Source organism: Ornithorhynchus anatinus, chromosome 9, assembly GCF_004115215.2.
Source record: "Ornithorhynchus anatinus isolate Pmale09 chromosome 9, mOrnAna1.pri.v4, whole genome shotgun sequence".
NCBI classification, from domain to species: Eukaryota; Metazoa; Chordata; class Mammalia; order Monotremata; family Ornithorhynchidae; genus Ornithorhynchus; species Ornithorhynchus anatinus.
The window spans coordinates 41,992,255-42,007,776 of NC_041736.1; the positions used below are offsets into that span (position 1 = coordinate 41,992,255).

Below are 15,522 nucleotides of genomic sequence, written 5' to 3' on the forward strand. Positions count from 1 at the left end.
GGCACAGGAAACTCTTTGGGTTTCCTGCTGTGGGGATGCAACTCAATCCGATGGATAGATCCCCTTGGGCCTGAAGTTAGGAGATTTGGGCTCTTTCTCAGCTCTGCCTCTGCCCTGTATGTGACCCTGAGCAAGGTATTCAAAACATGCTGGGTTTCAGGGCCTCTGCCAGCTAATTGGGGATGCTATGGAACCACAGTTCCCAGATAATCTCCAACCCTGGAGATAGTAGTGATGATGCTGATTATTAAGCACAGTATGCACAGTGCTAAATTCTGGGGTAGATCAAAGATAACCAGCTCAGGCATAGGCATTCATTCCTTCATTCAATTGTATTTATTGAGCGCTTTCTCTGTGAAAAGCACTTTACTAAGCACTAGGAAGAGTACAATACAACAACCAACCGACACATTTCCTGCCCACAAGGAGTTCAGTCTAGAGGGGGAGAAAAGAAGTCCAAGTCCAAGTCCTTTGCAGTGCTCACAGTCTCAGAGGAAGGCAGAGAAGTATTTTATCCCCTTTTTATGGATGAGGAAACTGAGGCCCAAAGAGCTTCAGTGACTTGCCCAAATTTACATAGCATACAAGTAGCTGAGGTGGGATTAGAACCCATTCTCCTTATTCCAGTCCAGTGCTCTTTCCACTAAGCCGCACTGCTTCCCATAAGACTAATTTAAGAATAGACGTATATTTGTCCTTGGTGGCTTAATTATTTTTCCCTGCTTAGAAGCAGAGGATTGGACCAGGTGATCTCTCAAGATCCCTTCCAGATCTACGGGTTCTCTAACTCTCACTCCAGAATGCTTTCAAGGTAAATAGGGTAATAATTATAATGGGAAGTAGCGTGGCCCAGTAGAAAGAGCCAGGCCTAGGAGTCATAGGACCTGGGTTCTAATCCCACATCTGTCAATTGCTTGCCATGTGACCTTGGGCAAGTCACTTAACTTCTCCATGCCTAGGTGTCCTCAACCGTAAAATGGGGGTTCAGTGCCTGTCCTCCCTCCTACTTAGACTGTGAGCTCCTTGTGGGACAGGGGCTGTATCTAACCTGATTAATTGTATCATTGTATCTATCCCAGTGCTAAGAACAGTAGTCGCTTTAACAAATACCAAAAAACCCCCCAAAAAACCCCGGAAGGCTCCTTGGTGTCTATAAAGATGACTCATTACATTTATTATCCTTGATTGGACATCAGTCAATGATCAGACATCAGTCAGGTCTACCAGAGATTAAGGCCTGTGTTGGCTTTCTGAATGAATTAATCAGTCACTACTACTCCTGGTAGCAATAGCAGCACCATCAACTAGGATTTCTGGAACCTCCTCAAAGTATACAGCACTGAACTAGAGGCTACCAGAATTATACAAAGTATGGACAAGTCAGGTCCCTCCATAAAGGAGTTTACAATGTAGCGGGGGACAAGATGAATGAACACACCTGAACAGTAGTATAAAAATACATACTAGCCTTAGTACAGTGGTAGACAGATCTCAATAAATGTTGTTAACTGATTCACTGAGAGACAGTGGAAAAGTGAGGATTTGCAAGTCAGGAGACCTGGATTCTAATCCTGGCTCTTCCACTTGCCTGCTGTGTAGCCTAGGGCAAGTCGTTTAACTTCTCTGTGCCTATTTCCTCATCTGTAAAAAAAACACAGGGATTAGATACTTGTTCTCCCTCTTCCTCAGACTGTGAGCCCCAGGGGGAACAGGGACTGTGCCTGATCTTGTTGGACAGATCTACTCCAGCACTTACCACATACTAAGTGCTTAACAAATTCCACAATTATTATTATTGCTAATAATAATATACCCATTTTATGGTATTTGTTAAGCAGTTACCATGTGCCAGGCCTATTCTAAGCACTGGTGTAGATACAAGCTAATCAGGCTGAACACAGTCCCACAAGGGGCTCACAATCTGAATCCCCCCTAGATGAGGATGAGATTTGGATGAGGTATGGGTGAGGTAACTGAGGCACAGAGAAGTGAATGACTTGCCCAAGGTCACCCACAGACGTTTAAAAGATGATCAAGAAGGTGGTTCAAAGAACAGGCGAGGGAAGTGAGTCAACTATGTCCTAGGGAACTGGGTCTTAATAGGGACTGGTGGGCCCCATGTTTGTTGGAGAGGAGTACGGAGCTGTAGTGTCCAGGGTTGGTAGGCAGCATCTTAGGAGCCCAATTTTGGAAGTGTGCCCCTGGTACGGAGCCGATATGAGAAGAAATGGGAATCACGGAGGCTGAGGAAGGAGGTGGAGGAGGCCTCAAGGAGAGGGGGGTTGTCAGCACAGGGTCATGTCTGGCTGGGGGTGAGGGCAGGGCGAGGTGAAGCCGTGCCAGAGCTTGGCAGGAGAGAGGAAGGAGAGCAGGAGCTGCCCTGTTCAGGCAGGCCAGGCCTGGGGGGCAGGCAGCCAGAAAAGGAAGAACTGGAAACTAGAACAAACCCTTAAATCTCAAGCTAGAGGGCGTAATCTCTTCACTAGATCTACCTTTCTTTTTGAAAACATTAAAAAATGTCTAAATTGTGAACAAGATTTCTTGCCTGGGACTCCGCCATATTGAGAATGTCTCTTTTTCTCTTTCAAAAAACTTGAGAAATACGTTTCAAATCTGATTCCAGAAGACGTAATGGAACGTCAGAAGAGATGAGTTCACTCTATGGCCTTATAAATTCTTGGGCCACAATTTTAATTTAAGAGAGTCAAATACCAGAATGAAATATTGGTGTGAAAATCGCAGACTTACTCTCCATGGGGAACAGAGTGATAGCTTAAGGAGTTGGCTTAGAGAAAACAACTTGGGTGTTTCACAGAATCAGCCATCTAAGTCTACATCTGTGGAAAGCATTGAAACTTTGAACATAATGTGTTTCTGCAGAGAGAATTTTGGTTTAGATTTGAGATGTAAGATTTGGACACTAAACAGTCACTCTGCAAGTTGGACCATACTATGCCTCAGATTCTATAATCTCAGATCATTGTTTACCACAAAGTGTCTGCAAACAAGTTGCAAGGGAGATATTAGAGGCCCAGAGAATGGCTTCAGAAATAACTGAAATACTTCAGTGAGAGTTAAAGGCATTTTAGAAAAAATTTGAGAGAGCCTATGTATTTTCTGGGCAGGAAACTTTTATTGCCAAGGACATTGATGTCTTAAGAGTGAACCTCATGTGAAGAATATATGCAGTTTGAGAAAGACCTGAATGGAGAAAATATAAGCGACCAATTTATGACATGAATGAAAAATACAGAATCAATATCCAACAATGTCTAACTCTTGAAAGTGGTTTCAAACACATTTCCATCTGGCTGCAGCTTTTGCCTGTCCTGAGCACAGAAAATTTAGTTCCATAAATTCTACTATGCCTGATTAGCTCTGAGAAACTTTTGGGACCTAATAAACCGGCAAAGGTTGGCGGGAATCATAATGGAAATTCGGGACCTCTAAAGCCAGCTCAGAGATTTTGCTAAGGAAAGGGACAGATTGAACAAAAGAACAGCAAAGGCAGGAGGTCTGTGCCATACTAAATAACCACAAACACAAATCTATGTGTAATATACTTGTAACTGTCCAGTATTAAAGTATGACAAACTTTATAGCAGTGCTAAAGGCAGTGTTTATATGACTTATAAACTGCTTTTTCTATTGTTTTCTTCCCCAAGAGAAGCCTTTCTAGATTAAAGAATATCCAAACCAGGCTGAAGCATAGCTTGATGGACAAATGCTTACAAGTCTAATGCTTATCAGCATAAATCATGATATTTTTAAATGCCTGAACTGTGATGAAATCATTGAAGGAGTCATTGCAGGAAGCAAAACCCTGGGGAAGCTGTTAGCAGTTTGGCATTTCCCATTCAGAGACGTGTGTGGATTCCACTTACCAAAGATAAGGAGAAAGGAGGAGACTGTGGTTCCTCGGTCTGATCCAGTCCAGTAGAGCAGGTGCTGAGAAGCAGTATGGCTTAGTGGAAAGCGTCCAGCCTGGGAGTCATGAGAATTGGGCTTTAATCATGACTCCACCACTGGCCTGCTGTATGATCCTGGGCAAATCACTTAATGTTTCTGTGCCTCAGTTCCTCATCTGTAATAATGGGGATAAGATACTCTCCCTTAAACTCTGAGCTCTGTGTGGGTAAGGGAATGTGTCTGATCTGCTTATCTTATATCTATCCCATTGTTTAATACAGTGCTTGGTGTATAGTAAGTGCTTAACAAATATTATTATTATTACTATTAACTAGTCTTTGCCTGGGCAGAGCCCAACTGTGCCTCCTGGGAACCCAGACAGTTTGTAGGAAGCAGAAAATTTCACTGTTCTTTGGCATTAGTCCACATGATCACTAAGCAGGGTTCAGAGCAGATAATAATAATAATAATAATTGGGCTGTTTGTTAAGCACTTAATATGTGCCAGGCACTGTACTAAGCACTGGGGTGAATACAAGTAAATTGGGTTGGACACAGTCCCTATCCCAAGTGGGGCTCACTCACAGTCTCAATCCCCATTTTAGAGATGGAGTAACTGAGACACAGAGAAGTGAAGTGACGTGCCCAAGGACACACAGCAGATAAGTGGCAGAGGCAGGACTAGAACCCATGACCTTCTGACTCCGAGGCCTATGCTCTATCCACTACGCCATGCTGCTTTTCAGGAACCACCCACTGTGATGAACTTTCTTGGGATTCCTCCAATGTGGGCAAGTGTAGGCCATAATCAGGCAGAGGGAAATGCCCCAGCACCCCAAGAGACCAGAGTTTCATAAGAGAAGTTATCCTTAAATCCTGCTTGCTGCTTCCAGGTACTCCCCTCTGGCTTAGCAGGCAGCTGTCTCGTTGCTGTGGAAGGCAGGTCTGAATATGCATGGGGGGTGACCCTACCCCTCGAGAGCCAGCTGGGGTGGGGGCTTCTCTTTGGCTTTCAGGTAGGATTGCTTGGATCTTGCTTGACGAAGCCATTGTCTAACTCACGTGCTCTGTGTTTTTATTTCAGGACCCCCCGGACCGAAAGGTGATCAAGGGCATGAGGGGATGGAAGGCGAGCCTGGCGTCCCCGGGTTGCCTGGCCTAACAGGTGATGCTTGGGCACCAGGGAGATCTTAAGAGGGGGTGGGAGGAAAGGGAGGACCTAAAGGTCAATTTGGTTCCGCCTTCACTACAGCATCAGCTTCCTCCCTGTTCTCCCTGTCTCCTCTCTCCCCTCTCCAGAGCACACTCTGCTTCCCAGGCAGGGAATGGATCACTTCTTTGTTGGGTACTTCCTGAGCTCCTAGTAATAATAATAATAATGTTGGTATTTGTTAAGCGCTTACTATGTGCAGAGCACTGTTCTAAGCGCTGGGGTAAACACAGGGGAATCAGGTTGTCCCACGTGGGGCTCACAGTCTTAATCCCCATTTTACAGATGAGGGAACTGAGGCACAGAGAAGTTAAGTGACTTGCCCACAGTCACACAGCTGACAAGTGGCCGAGCTGGGATTCGAACTCATGAGCCCTGACTCCAAAGCCCGTGCTCTTTCCACTGCGCCACGCTGCTTCTCCAGTGCACTGCATCCAAAGGGTGTTCAACAATCACTTTATTATTTCGACTTCCACTACGGCTATTCCCATTGCTACTCTTAGCATTATTACTGCAATTACCGCAACTTGCATAAGCTTATTGTACTGTAACCAGATCTCTTCAAGCCTTTGCATTGAGATGATGAGAAAGACCTTCGGTGTTCTAGGCTTTGCCATTTTAATAAATAATGTTCCTCCAGCTCCCTGAGAGACAGGGTTCGGAAAACAATAAAAATTCCTTCTTGAAAGTTATTCCTAGCTTCCTCCCAAGACCACCAGGGGAATGAAAAATCCCCTCTCTCAGCAGCAGCAGCTCCCAGCCGATGGCTCCAGCCTTCTTTACCCATCAGGATTAGGGTCAGTAGCAAACAGAGAGTGTTTATAGTGGATGATATTCTAGAGGCCTCTGAGGCCTCCCAAAGCAGTGAGGAGAAAGGCAGTGGATCCTTTCTGAACCAAAATCTCCTCTCCATCTAAAGGCACTGAGATGGTATTGTCTTTTACTCCTAATTCAGCACTAGCAACATCTTCCCTACCCCCCGGTCCCAGCAGGGATTCCCAGACCCACATCAATTACTTTAAAGTGAACCAAGAGATTTCTTAAGTGCCACAGTCACCAAATGTTTGCCCTCTGCCACAGGTCTCACCTTAGTTCCCACAGCATAAAAAACACTCTCATTTAACCATTTGAGTATTTACAATGATTAAAAAGATTAATTTCATTAAAAGTAATTTTATAAAATGAATCAATATGCATGAGCTCGTTATAGGCAGGGACTGTGTCTGTTGTTGTATTGTACTCTCCCAAGAGCTTAGTACAGTGTTTTGTGCACAGTGAATGCTCTAAAATTAAATCTGCTCCATGGCCTGAATTCTGCCCCTCTTTCTCATTGCTGGGGAACTGCTATAAACCTATTTGTAATAAAACGGTTATTGCCAAAGACTGGCCCTCCAAACTGTAAGCTCTCTGTGGGCTGGGAATGTGTTTACCAACTCTGTTGTAGTGTATTCTCCCAAGCACTTAGTACAGTTCTTGGCACACAGTAAGTGCTCAATAAATACCATTGATGATTGATTGATTGCTCAGTCAAACTGTGGCTTCAGTTTGAGAATCTTCTGGAGTCTGGTATAGCAGGATAAAAAGTGGAGGGACCCAGGAGAATCTGCTCCCTTCTGGGGAGATGCCCGGCTAATAATAATAATAATAATAATAATAATAATATTTGTGGTGTTTGTGAAGTACTTACTATGTGCCAGGCGCTCTACTAAGCACTGGGGTGGATACAAGTAAACTGGGTTGGGATAAGTCCCTGTCCCACGTGGGGCTCACAGTCTTAATCCCCACTTTACAGATGAAGTAACTGAGGCACAGAAAAGTGAAGTGAAGAAAAGTGTGGGACCTCCAAGGTCCCACAGCAGACACGTAGCAGAGCGGGGATTAGAACCCAGGTCCTTCTGACCCTCAGGCCCAGGCTCTATCCACTAAGGCATTCTGCTTCTCAGCAAATGGAAGTGATGACAAGGGTGGCCTGGTGACACTGAATGTATTTCTTACATTCCTGTCAATAATTTTTTAAGTCTTATTAGCTTATTAATTGGGACTATAACAGAAATTGGGTTTTAAACACAGTTTTGCAAGGGATGTTGGGTTTTACGAGACTGTTGAGACTCAAGATTGTAAGCTTGTTGTTGGCAGGAAACATGTCCACCAGCTCTGTACTGTTATATTGTACTTTCCCAAGTGGTGTGCAGTCCTCGGCACACAGCAAATGTTCAATAAATATGATTGATTGAGCGACTGATTGATTGAGATTAGAAAACCGGCCACTTGTGGTCTTCTGAAGAACTCAGCCATTTTGGGGGTGGGATGGAGGAGGTGAAAAACCTTTATGCAGGTAAAGTCATTTAATAAAGTTAATTTGCTAACTCCTGCTTAGTCAGTGTGTTTAATAGTTAAATCTGGACTCCTCAGTGGGGGTTGCATTCCTCTCTCTTGTTTGCTCAGAAGTTCATATATTGGTAGGTTTATTATTATTCCAAAACTTTAATCTCGGTTCAGTTCATTCCTGGCCCTCTGCCTTGCAGGCCCCACTTACAGGAATAGCTCTCTGGGAATGTGCATCTTGCCAGTTTCTAAGGATGAAACCACATAGAAGGGGATGACTCTGTGCCAATGAGTGGGTGTGAGGGGGAACAGGGCCTGGAGTGGGGCACCGGGCTGGTCGTCCAGCTCCCAGCTTGACCCCTGCTGTGAGCTAATTGATCTTGGACCCTGTTGATGGGACGGGAGACAGTGGAGCTGGGGGTGGCAGGGAAGAACTTTTGGTGAAGGAGTGACCGGCAGCCTCAGCAACAATTACCCTCAATGGCATTTATTGAGTGCTTACACACAGTACTAAGCACCTGGGCGAGTATGATAGAGTAAACAGACGTGATCCCTCCCTTCGAGGAGTTTGCCGTTTAGTTGGGGAGACAGACATTAAAATATGAACATCGGTACTGTTGGAGGGCACAGACTCAAGTGTATAGGTGACCTAGTAGTGAGGGAAAATAGGGTGGGGAGATGAGAGGTTAGTCAGGGAGGGTTCCTTGGAGGAGATATGATTTCAGTTCGGCTTTGACGATGTTCCAAGTAAGAGAGTAGTAGCAACCACATCTTGGCCCAACGACTCCTGGAGAGGTAAGCCAGGGCCAGAGAGGATGAAGAGACAAATTAATTACCTGGGAGTGAAATAATGTATTATTAAGTGCTAACTTTTTGCTGAGTCCTGGGGTCAATACACAGATTGGACATGGTCCCTGTCCTTCACAGGGCTCACAGTCTAAGAGGGAGGAAGAAGAAGTATCGATTTCCCAGTTTTACAGATGAGGAAATTGAAGCCCAGAGAGGCTATGTGACTTGGCCAAAGCCACAAAGCAAGTAAGTGGCAGAGCTGAAATTAGAACCTGGATCTTCTGACTCCCCATTCAGGGCTCTTTCTACTTAGACCCCACTGCCTCTAGGGTGTTTCCCATATGGAAAAGGGAAGACATTTTCCATCTTCCCTCTACCCCATCACAATTCACTGCTAACAATTTAGCACCCCCTTGTCTTCCTCAGATCTGCTAAAGGAAAACCCTCCCTCCAGGGCATTCTCAGGGACCAATGGCTTCCCATCTCCTGAGTCCCTTCAGCCTGTCTTCTCCCTCATGAGTATATCCTTACCTCCTTCCAGGCGAGGGAGCTTCCAAGCCACCCTTCAAGGTTGATGCCCCTCTAGCCACCATCAGACCTCCAAAGAGTTCCTAGAAAGCTCATTTTGGGGGAAAATGCATTGTGGCTGATGTGGGTACAAGAAGTAGCATGGTCTAATGGAAAGAGCACAGGCCTAGGAGATAGAGCACCTGGGTTCTAATCCTGACTCCGCTACTTGTCTGCTCTGTGACCTTGGGCAAATAACTTCTCTGTGCCTAAGTTACCACATCTGTAAAATGAGGATTAAAACTGTGAGCTCCATGTGGGACATGGACAGTGTTCATTCAACCTGATTATCTTGTAACTACCCCAATGCTCATTACAGTGCTTGCACATAGGAAGCACGTAACAAATATCACTTTTTTGAAAAAAAGTCACTGGGGCCTTTAGCACTTGGAGAATCCTTGCAGTGGTGCAACCTGCTGTTTTCACTTGGCTTTTGCCACCTAGAAATAAATAAACCCGGCATGATCAAAAAGCAGCAGCAGTAACACTTAATTTCTTTCTCCCTCCTGCAGGTTTGCCTGGTGAGAGAGGAACTCCAGGACCACCTGGTCTGAAGGGGGATGAAGGGGAGCTCGGAGCCCCAGGGATCATGGGCATACGTGGTTTCAAAGGTACCAGTACCTTAGCAGCAATCTATTCCTTGGCTCTCTGAAATGGGCAGGACCAAACAGGCTCCAAACCTCCCTCTTCTTTCGAGAGTACACGGTGTTGAGCCAGTGCATGAGAACTCTTGGCAGGAGAATTCCTACAAATACTTCATAAGAATCTGAAAGAGAATTTAGTAGTACTGGGGGAGCTCCAGTGACATAAATCTGTCTCTTCCTCTTTTCCAAAAGTGCTCTGAAAAGTCCTGATAGAGTATACTCAGCAGTTAGTAAATTCTTTCCAAGAAAGGGTCATCGCATCTACTCAATCAAGTCAGTTCTTCCATAATGTGTGTTTCATTACACATTTTGGATAGGACAGTATGGGTGGTCAAGACATGATTTCTGTAATGCAGTTTTCCCATAATTTTCTATTGTGTCTATTTTTCTCTCCTTCAAGAACACACCTACCACATTATATGGGAGCTGACTTTACTCATCTTTCCCCTTTTGTACTTCCATATTACTACTGATACTGATAATAATAATAGTAATTGTGGTGTTTGTTAAGTGCTGAATATGTGCCAATGTGGTACTAAGCACTGGGATGGATTCAAGGTAATTGGGTCAGACACAGTCCCTGCTTCACTTAAGGTTCAAATCAAAGTAGGAGGGAGAATAGGTCCCTTCTTTTACCCTCCTTCTTTTTCTCCAAATACATCTGAAGGGAAAAAAATGCAGCTTGGCCTAGTGGATAGAGCACAGGCCTGGGTATCAGAAGTATTTGGATTCTAATCTTCACTCTGCCACTTATTCATTCATTCAATAGTATTTATTGAGCGCTTACTATGTGCAGAGCACTGTACTAAGCGCTTGGAATGAACAAGTCGGCAACAGATAGAGACAGTCCCTGCCGTTTGACGGGCTTACGGTCTAATCGGGGGAGACGGACAGACGAGAACAATGGCACTAAACAGCGTCAAGGGGAAGAACATCTCGTAAAAACAATGGCAACTAAATAGAATCGAGGCGATGTACATTTCATTAACAAAATAAATAGGGTAATGAAAATATATACAGTTGAGCAGACGAGTACAGTGCTGAGGGGATGGGAAGGGAGAGGGGGAGGAGCAGAGGGAAATGGGGGGAAAAGAGGGTTAAGCTGCGGAGAGGTGAAGGGGGGGCGGTAGAGGGAGTAGAGGGAGAAGAGGAGCTGTCTGGGAAGGCCTCTTGGAGAAGGTGAGTTTTAAGTAGGGTTTTGAAGAGGGAAAGAGAATCAGTTAGGCGGAGTTGAGGAGGGAGGGCGTTCCAGGACCGCGGGAGGACGTGGCCCAGGGGTCGACGGCGGGATAGGCGAGACCGAGGGACGGTGAGGAGGTGGGCGGCAGAGGAGCGGAGCGTGCCGGGTGGGTGGTGGAAAGAGAGAAGGGAGGAGAGGTAGGAAAGGGCAGGGTGATATAGAGCCTCGAAGCCTAGAGTGAGGAGTTTTTGTTTGGAGCGGAGGTCGATGGGCAACCACTGGAGGTGTTTAAGAAGGGGAGTGACATGCCCAGATCGTTTCTGCAGGAAGATGAGCCAGGCAGCGGAGTGAAGAATAGACCGGAGCGGGGCGAGAGAGGAGGAAGGGAGGTCAGAGAGAAGGCTGAAACAGTAGTCTAGCCGGGATATAACGAGAGCCCGTAGCAGTAAGGTAGCCGTTTGGGTGGAGAGGAAAGGGCGGATCTTGGCGATATTGTAAAGGTGATACCGGCAGGTCTCGGTAACGGATAGGATGCGTGGGGTGAACGAGAGAGACGAGTCAAGGATGACACCGAGATCGCGGGCCTGAGAGACGGGAAGGATGGTCGTGCCATCCATGGTGATAGGGAAGTCTGGGAGAGGACTGGGCTTGGGAGGGAAGATGAGGAGCTCAGTCTTGCTCATGTTGAGTTTTAGGTGGCGGGCTGACATCCAGGTGGAGACATCCCGGAGGCGGGAGGAGATGCGAGCCTGAAGGGAGGGGGAGAGGACGGGGCAGAGATGTAGATCTGCATGTCATCTGAGTAGAGATGGTAGTCAAAGCCGTGACAGCTCTGTGACCTGAGGCAAGTCACTTACTTTTTTGTGCCTCAGGTAAAACGGGAAAAAGACTGTGAGCCCCATGGACTGCATCCAACCTAACTAGCTTGTAACTACCCCAGCCTTTAGTACAATGTCTGGTATATAGTAAGTGTTTAACAAATACCATAAAAAGAAAAACATAACAAAACAAAACAAAAAACATTCCATCGTTTCTTCCTTCTCCGTGATCTGGTTCTAACTTGCCTGCATTTGTCCTTCCCTCCATGACAACCCTTTCTTTCCTCAGTTCCTGCAGCATTCAGGGTTGCATTCACGGAAAGCGTTATTCCTTGCATACCTTCCCTTTTCTGCTCATACTGCCCCATCTTTCTTATATGTACTTCTCTCATTTGTTAACTCTTCGATTTTGTGTAATTTCCCCTTCTTCCCATTACTTCTATCAGTATTTTCCTGACGATGTCTTCTAGCTTCAAAATGTTGTTTTCTGATTCTATCCTTATTTTCCATTTCTTTGCACAGTGGATTAAATCTCACCTTTAGAACTACCATCTTCAAACAGTTAAAGTTCTCAAGTCCTTTCTTCTTCCACCCACCTCTCTCTCTCCCTCCCCCATCTATATGCACATCATATATATTGATAGATTTTATCTTTTTTGTACACATATATGAGTGTTTATAAATATAGATTATAGTTATATATGCTGTGAAGTAGGTTTTTTGTAGTCAGTGACAGATATAGAGTCTTGGTACTCTGAGGATTTGGAGTGGGTGAAACATTCGTTGTAATTTACACCCCACACATGGCATACCCAGGAAATATGAAGCCTTCACACACACACACATCTTTATTACTGCCTTTGTGCCTTTTTACTGCATCTTCCACCATTCCTGAGCATCCTGAAGGGGAGTAGTCAGTACTTCATACCCCTTAATTTTTGCTTTACCAATCCTTCTGCTTCTTCCTGCTCCAAACAAAAATGACTTTTCCTGAGCTTTCCTCCCTGAACTTCCTTGACATTTCAAAGTGAATTACTAGTATCAACATCATTTGGTCTGAGAAACTCAATTCCCTTTCCTTTGATTCCATATTTTTGTCAGTAGATTTTTTTTTTTCAAATTGACTTGCCCTCTCTGTTCATGTCAAATAACTTTTTGGCTCTGACTTGTTTTTAGAGGCAGAACTTTTTCATGATGTCTTTTTAGACTTTTGTCTTTTCCCCACTCTATCACCCTTCTGTGTTGAGCAATCAGAGTCTGCTCCAACCTCCAGTCTTCTGTCAGTGCAATGGAACTTTTTTACTCTCTTCCTTATGGAGCAGGATATTAACTCTCTGAACTTCCACCTACACCAAGAGATGGCCTGTAGTCTACACTTTCTAGCTAGAATGTCAATCTCTCATCTCTGATACTTTAAAAAGAGGAAGGCTTCTCGAGTGAGTGTGTGTTTTTACCCATCCAGGTACTTAAGAGAAGAAGATCCTCCCTCCCCAACATTCCCCCTTGCAGATCCCCATTTTAGCAGCTGGCCTGGTTTCCTGTAGGATTTTAGCACACTAACCTTCCATCTTTGGGACCCCCTTTGATGCCAATCTGTAGCTTTCTGAGGCACAGTATTGTTAAGTTGGATTGTCCTTACTCTTAATCGTGCTGCTGCCAGCATCTTTCCTTTTCTTTTCTTTTGTAATGGTATTTATTAAGTGCTTACTATGTTCTAGGGTACTGTACTAAGTGCCAAGTGCTGCGAAGGAGTTTGAGGAATAGTGGTGAGTAGGGGTCAACTCCATTAATTTACCCCTCACTACTTCCTTGGCATCTTTCCCCTCTGTACCCTATGCTTAGGATGACCAGATGAGGGAAGTGGTATGAACGAATGAAAGGAGTCAGGAAAAGGAGACAATAGGGAACTATGAGTTTTGGCCTCCCAAATGACTCGGCAGCCACTCCTTCATCTGCACCATAACCTCCTCCCTGTTTTGGGCAGCTCCCTCCCCTCCCCAGACAAATGCCCACAACTTTGCCCCATTGGCTGGACGGGAAGAGGGTAACCTTGCACCTCTCCTCCTATACTGCCCCATGCCTAAGCCCACCTGTCAATCTTGGGGTCTCCACAAAAGGTCCAACAGGGACCAAGGAGGAGAATACTGATGAAGGCCACCACCACCATGGTACATATCCCACCTCCCCATGCCCCCAGGATGGGCACGTGTGTGTAACACCATCACACTTTCATCCTGACTCTAGGAAAGAGGTGAGTCTTGCTATACCTTGTTACCAGGGGTTAATATTGCTGACGAGTGAGATTATGACTCAATGTGAAGTGCTCCTAACCCCTATTTTGCCTAACTGGCTGATCTATCCTGGTATCCTTCAACCTACACAGGCCCTATCAGTCTTCTATACACACCCTCTTTTAGGCATTCTTTGGCCTGGCTGCCAGCAGACAGAGAAAAAAATTGTTAACATGAAAATGGACATTTTCCCCCCCACCATTAGATTGTCAACATTGATTAATCTTGCTTTTGAGCAGGGGCCAGGCAGGACACAGAAGACCATAAAATGGTGAAGGGCAGAGCCAAGAGTCAGAGCCGTAAACAGAGTGATTCAAAGGACCAGCAGGATGCTCCCCCAACCCAACCCAGAATTCAGGTCTTGGACTGGAAATCCCTTAAACTATTTAAAAGAAACAAACCACTAGAGAAGCCTGAACACACTTCAAACACTAGCAATGCACTAACAATTGGCATTTCCTTCATCGTTTTACTGCCTCAGAGCATTCCATTCCCAACTGCCCAAACCCTGGAAACAAGTTATCTTATCCTCCTCATTTCATAGATGAGACTGTCCTGTGTTCAGGACATTCCCAGTTATTCAGATAAAGACTTGGCTTAATGGGTCTGAAGATGTGAATAAAATAGCTGGCATAGTGCCAAACAGAAAAGATTTACTGAGTTACGTCCTGCCTCACCCCAAACCCCAAATACAATAGTTACTTCTCCCCACAAATCTTAGATGCTCATGTAAGCCTCTCTGCTCCCTCCACTCTCGTGGTCTCTCAGTTTCCCATAATCTCAGGCTTCCTGAGTTCTCCCAGAAACCTTTCTTTTCTGGCCATGGTGGAGATGAACAAAATGCCCAATCCCTCTGCCCAACAAAGCCTAGAGTCTTTTACTCTCAAAGATCACATCGGATTCCTGATACCAATTCTGTTATACCGTACTCTTCCAAGCACTTCGAACAGTATTCTGCACACAGTAAACACTGAAAAAATACAATTGATTGATTGATGGATACAGTATTTCCCCTTGTCTTGTCTTTGGAGGGTTGATCCACCACAACCTCCAGGGGGAATAGATAACGACAGACTAGTGCTGCTCTCCTTCACTGCTCTCGGCTCTTCATTAGCAAACCCATCTTTGCAACTTTGTTGCCCCCAGGCCAGGGAAAGCCCCTTCCTGGAATGGAACTTCACCTAAGTCTCTGCTGTAGTCTGGAGCCCGCTGTCTCCATCGTGCTGTGTGACATTCTACCCAACCTGCCTGCTCTCTCCTCAAAGGGGTCAGGTCCCTCAGCCAAAGGGCCAAGTTGAGAGATTGGTGGGGAATCTTGATTTTATAATCCATTTCAACAGTTTACTAATCTCTAAAATAGGAATAATAATGCTTGACTTGGGGGGAATTTGTGAGGTCTTATGAGATCATCAGTGGGAAAGCACTCTAGAAATGAAGGGGTTATAGAAATCTATTATTATTAAGAATTATACTGCTAATAATAAAAATTAGAAGAATTGAATTAGAAACACCAAATAGTGCCACAGGAAGAACCAGGAATTGGCCCTTTTTCTTTGAATTTTCTGGAACCCAGGTCTCTAGAGCTGGAGTTTCAATCCTGTGACTAGAGCTTTTGTAGGTAGAATTTGATTTCCACTAATTTGATGCAGACAGCCGCGAAGTGAGCTGATTTCTTTTACATCTCCTAATTGTATAAGAACAAAGATTGGGAAATCAGTATCAGCTAGCCAACGCAAACTTCTGGAGTCTTGAAACCTGTCTCAGGATGCCAAGATCCAAATAAATGTCAG

General features: G+C 45.1%; 1 protein-coding gene across 2 annotated transcripts in view; it reads left to right on the forward strand.

Moving 5' to 3' along the window:
* SCARA5 (scavenger receptor class A member 5) overlaps positions 1–15,522 on the forward strand; it is a 70,518-nt gene that overhangs the window by 38,169 nt on the left and 16,827 nt on the right. For both annotated transcript variants that reach the window (XM_007666725.3, XM_001507041.4), the window contains exons 6-7: positions 4,993–5,073; positions 9,312–9,410. In XM_007666725.3, the coding sequence (XP_007664915.1) occupies positions 4,993–5,073; positions 9,312–9,410 (180 nt within the window). The remainder of the gene's footprint in view (positions 1–4,992; positions 5,074–9,311; positions 9,411–15,522) is intronic.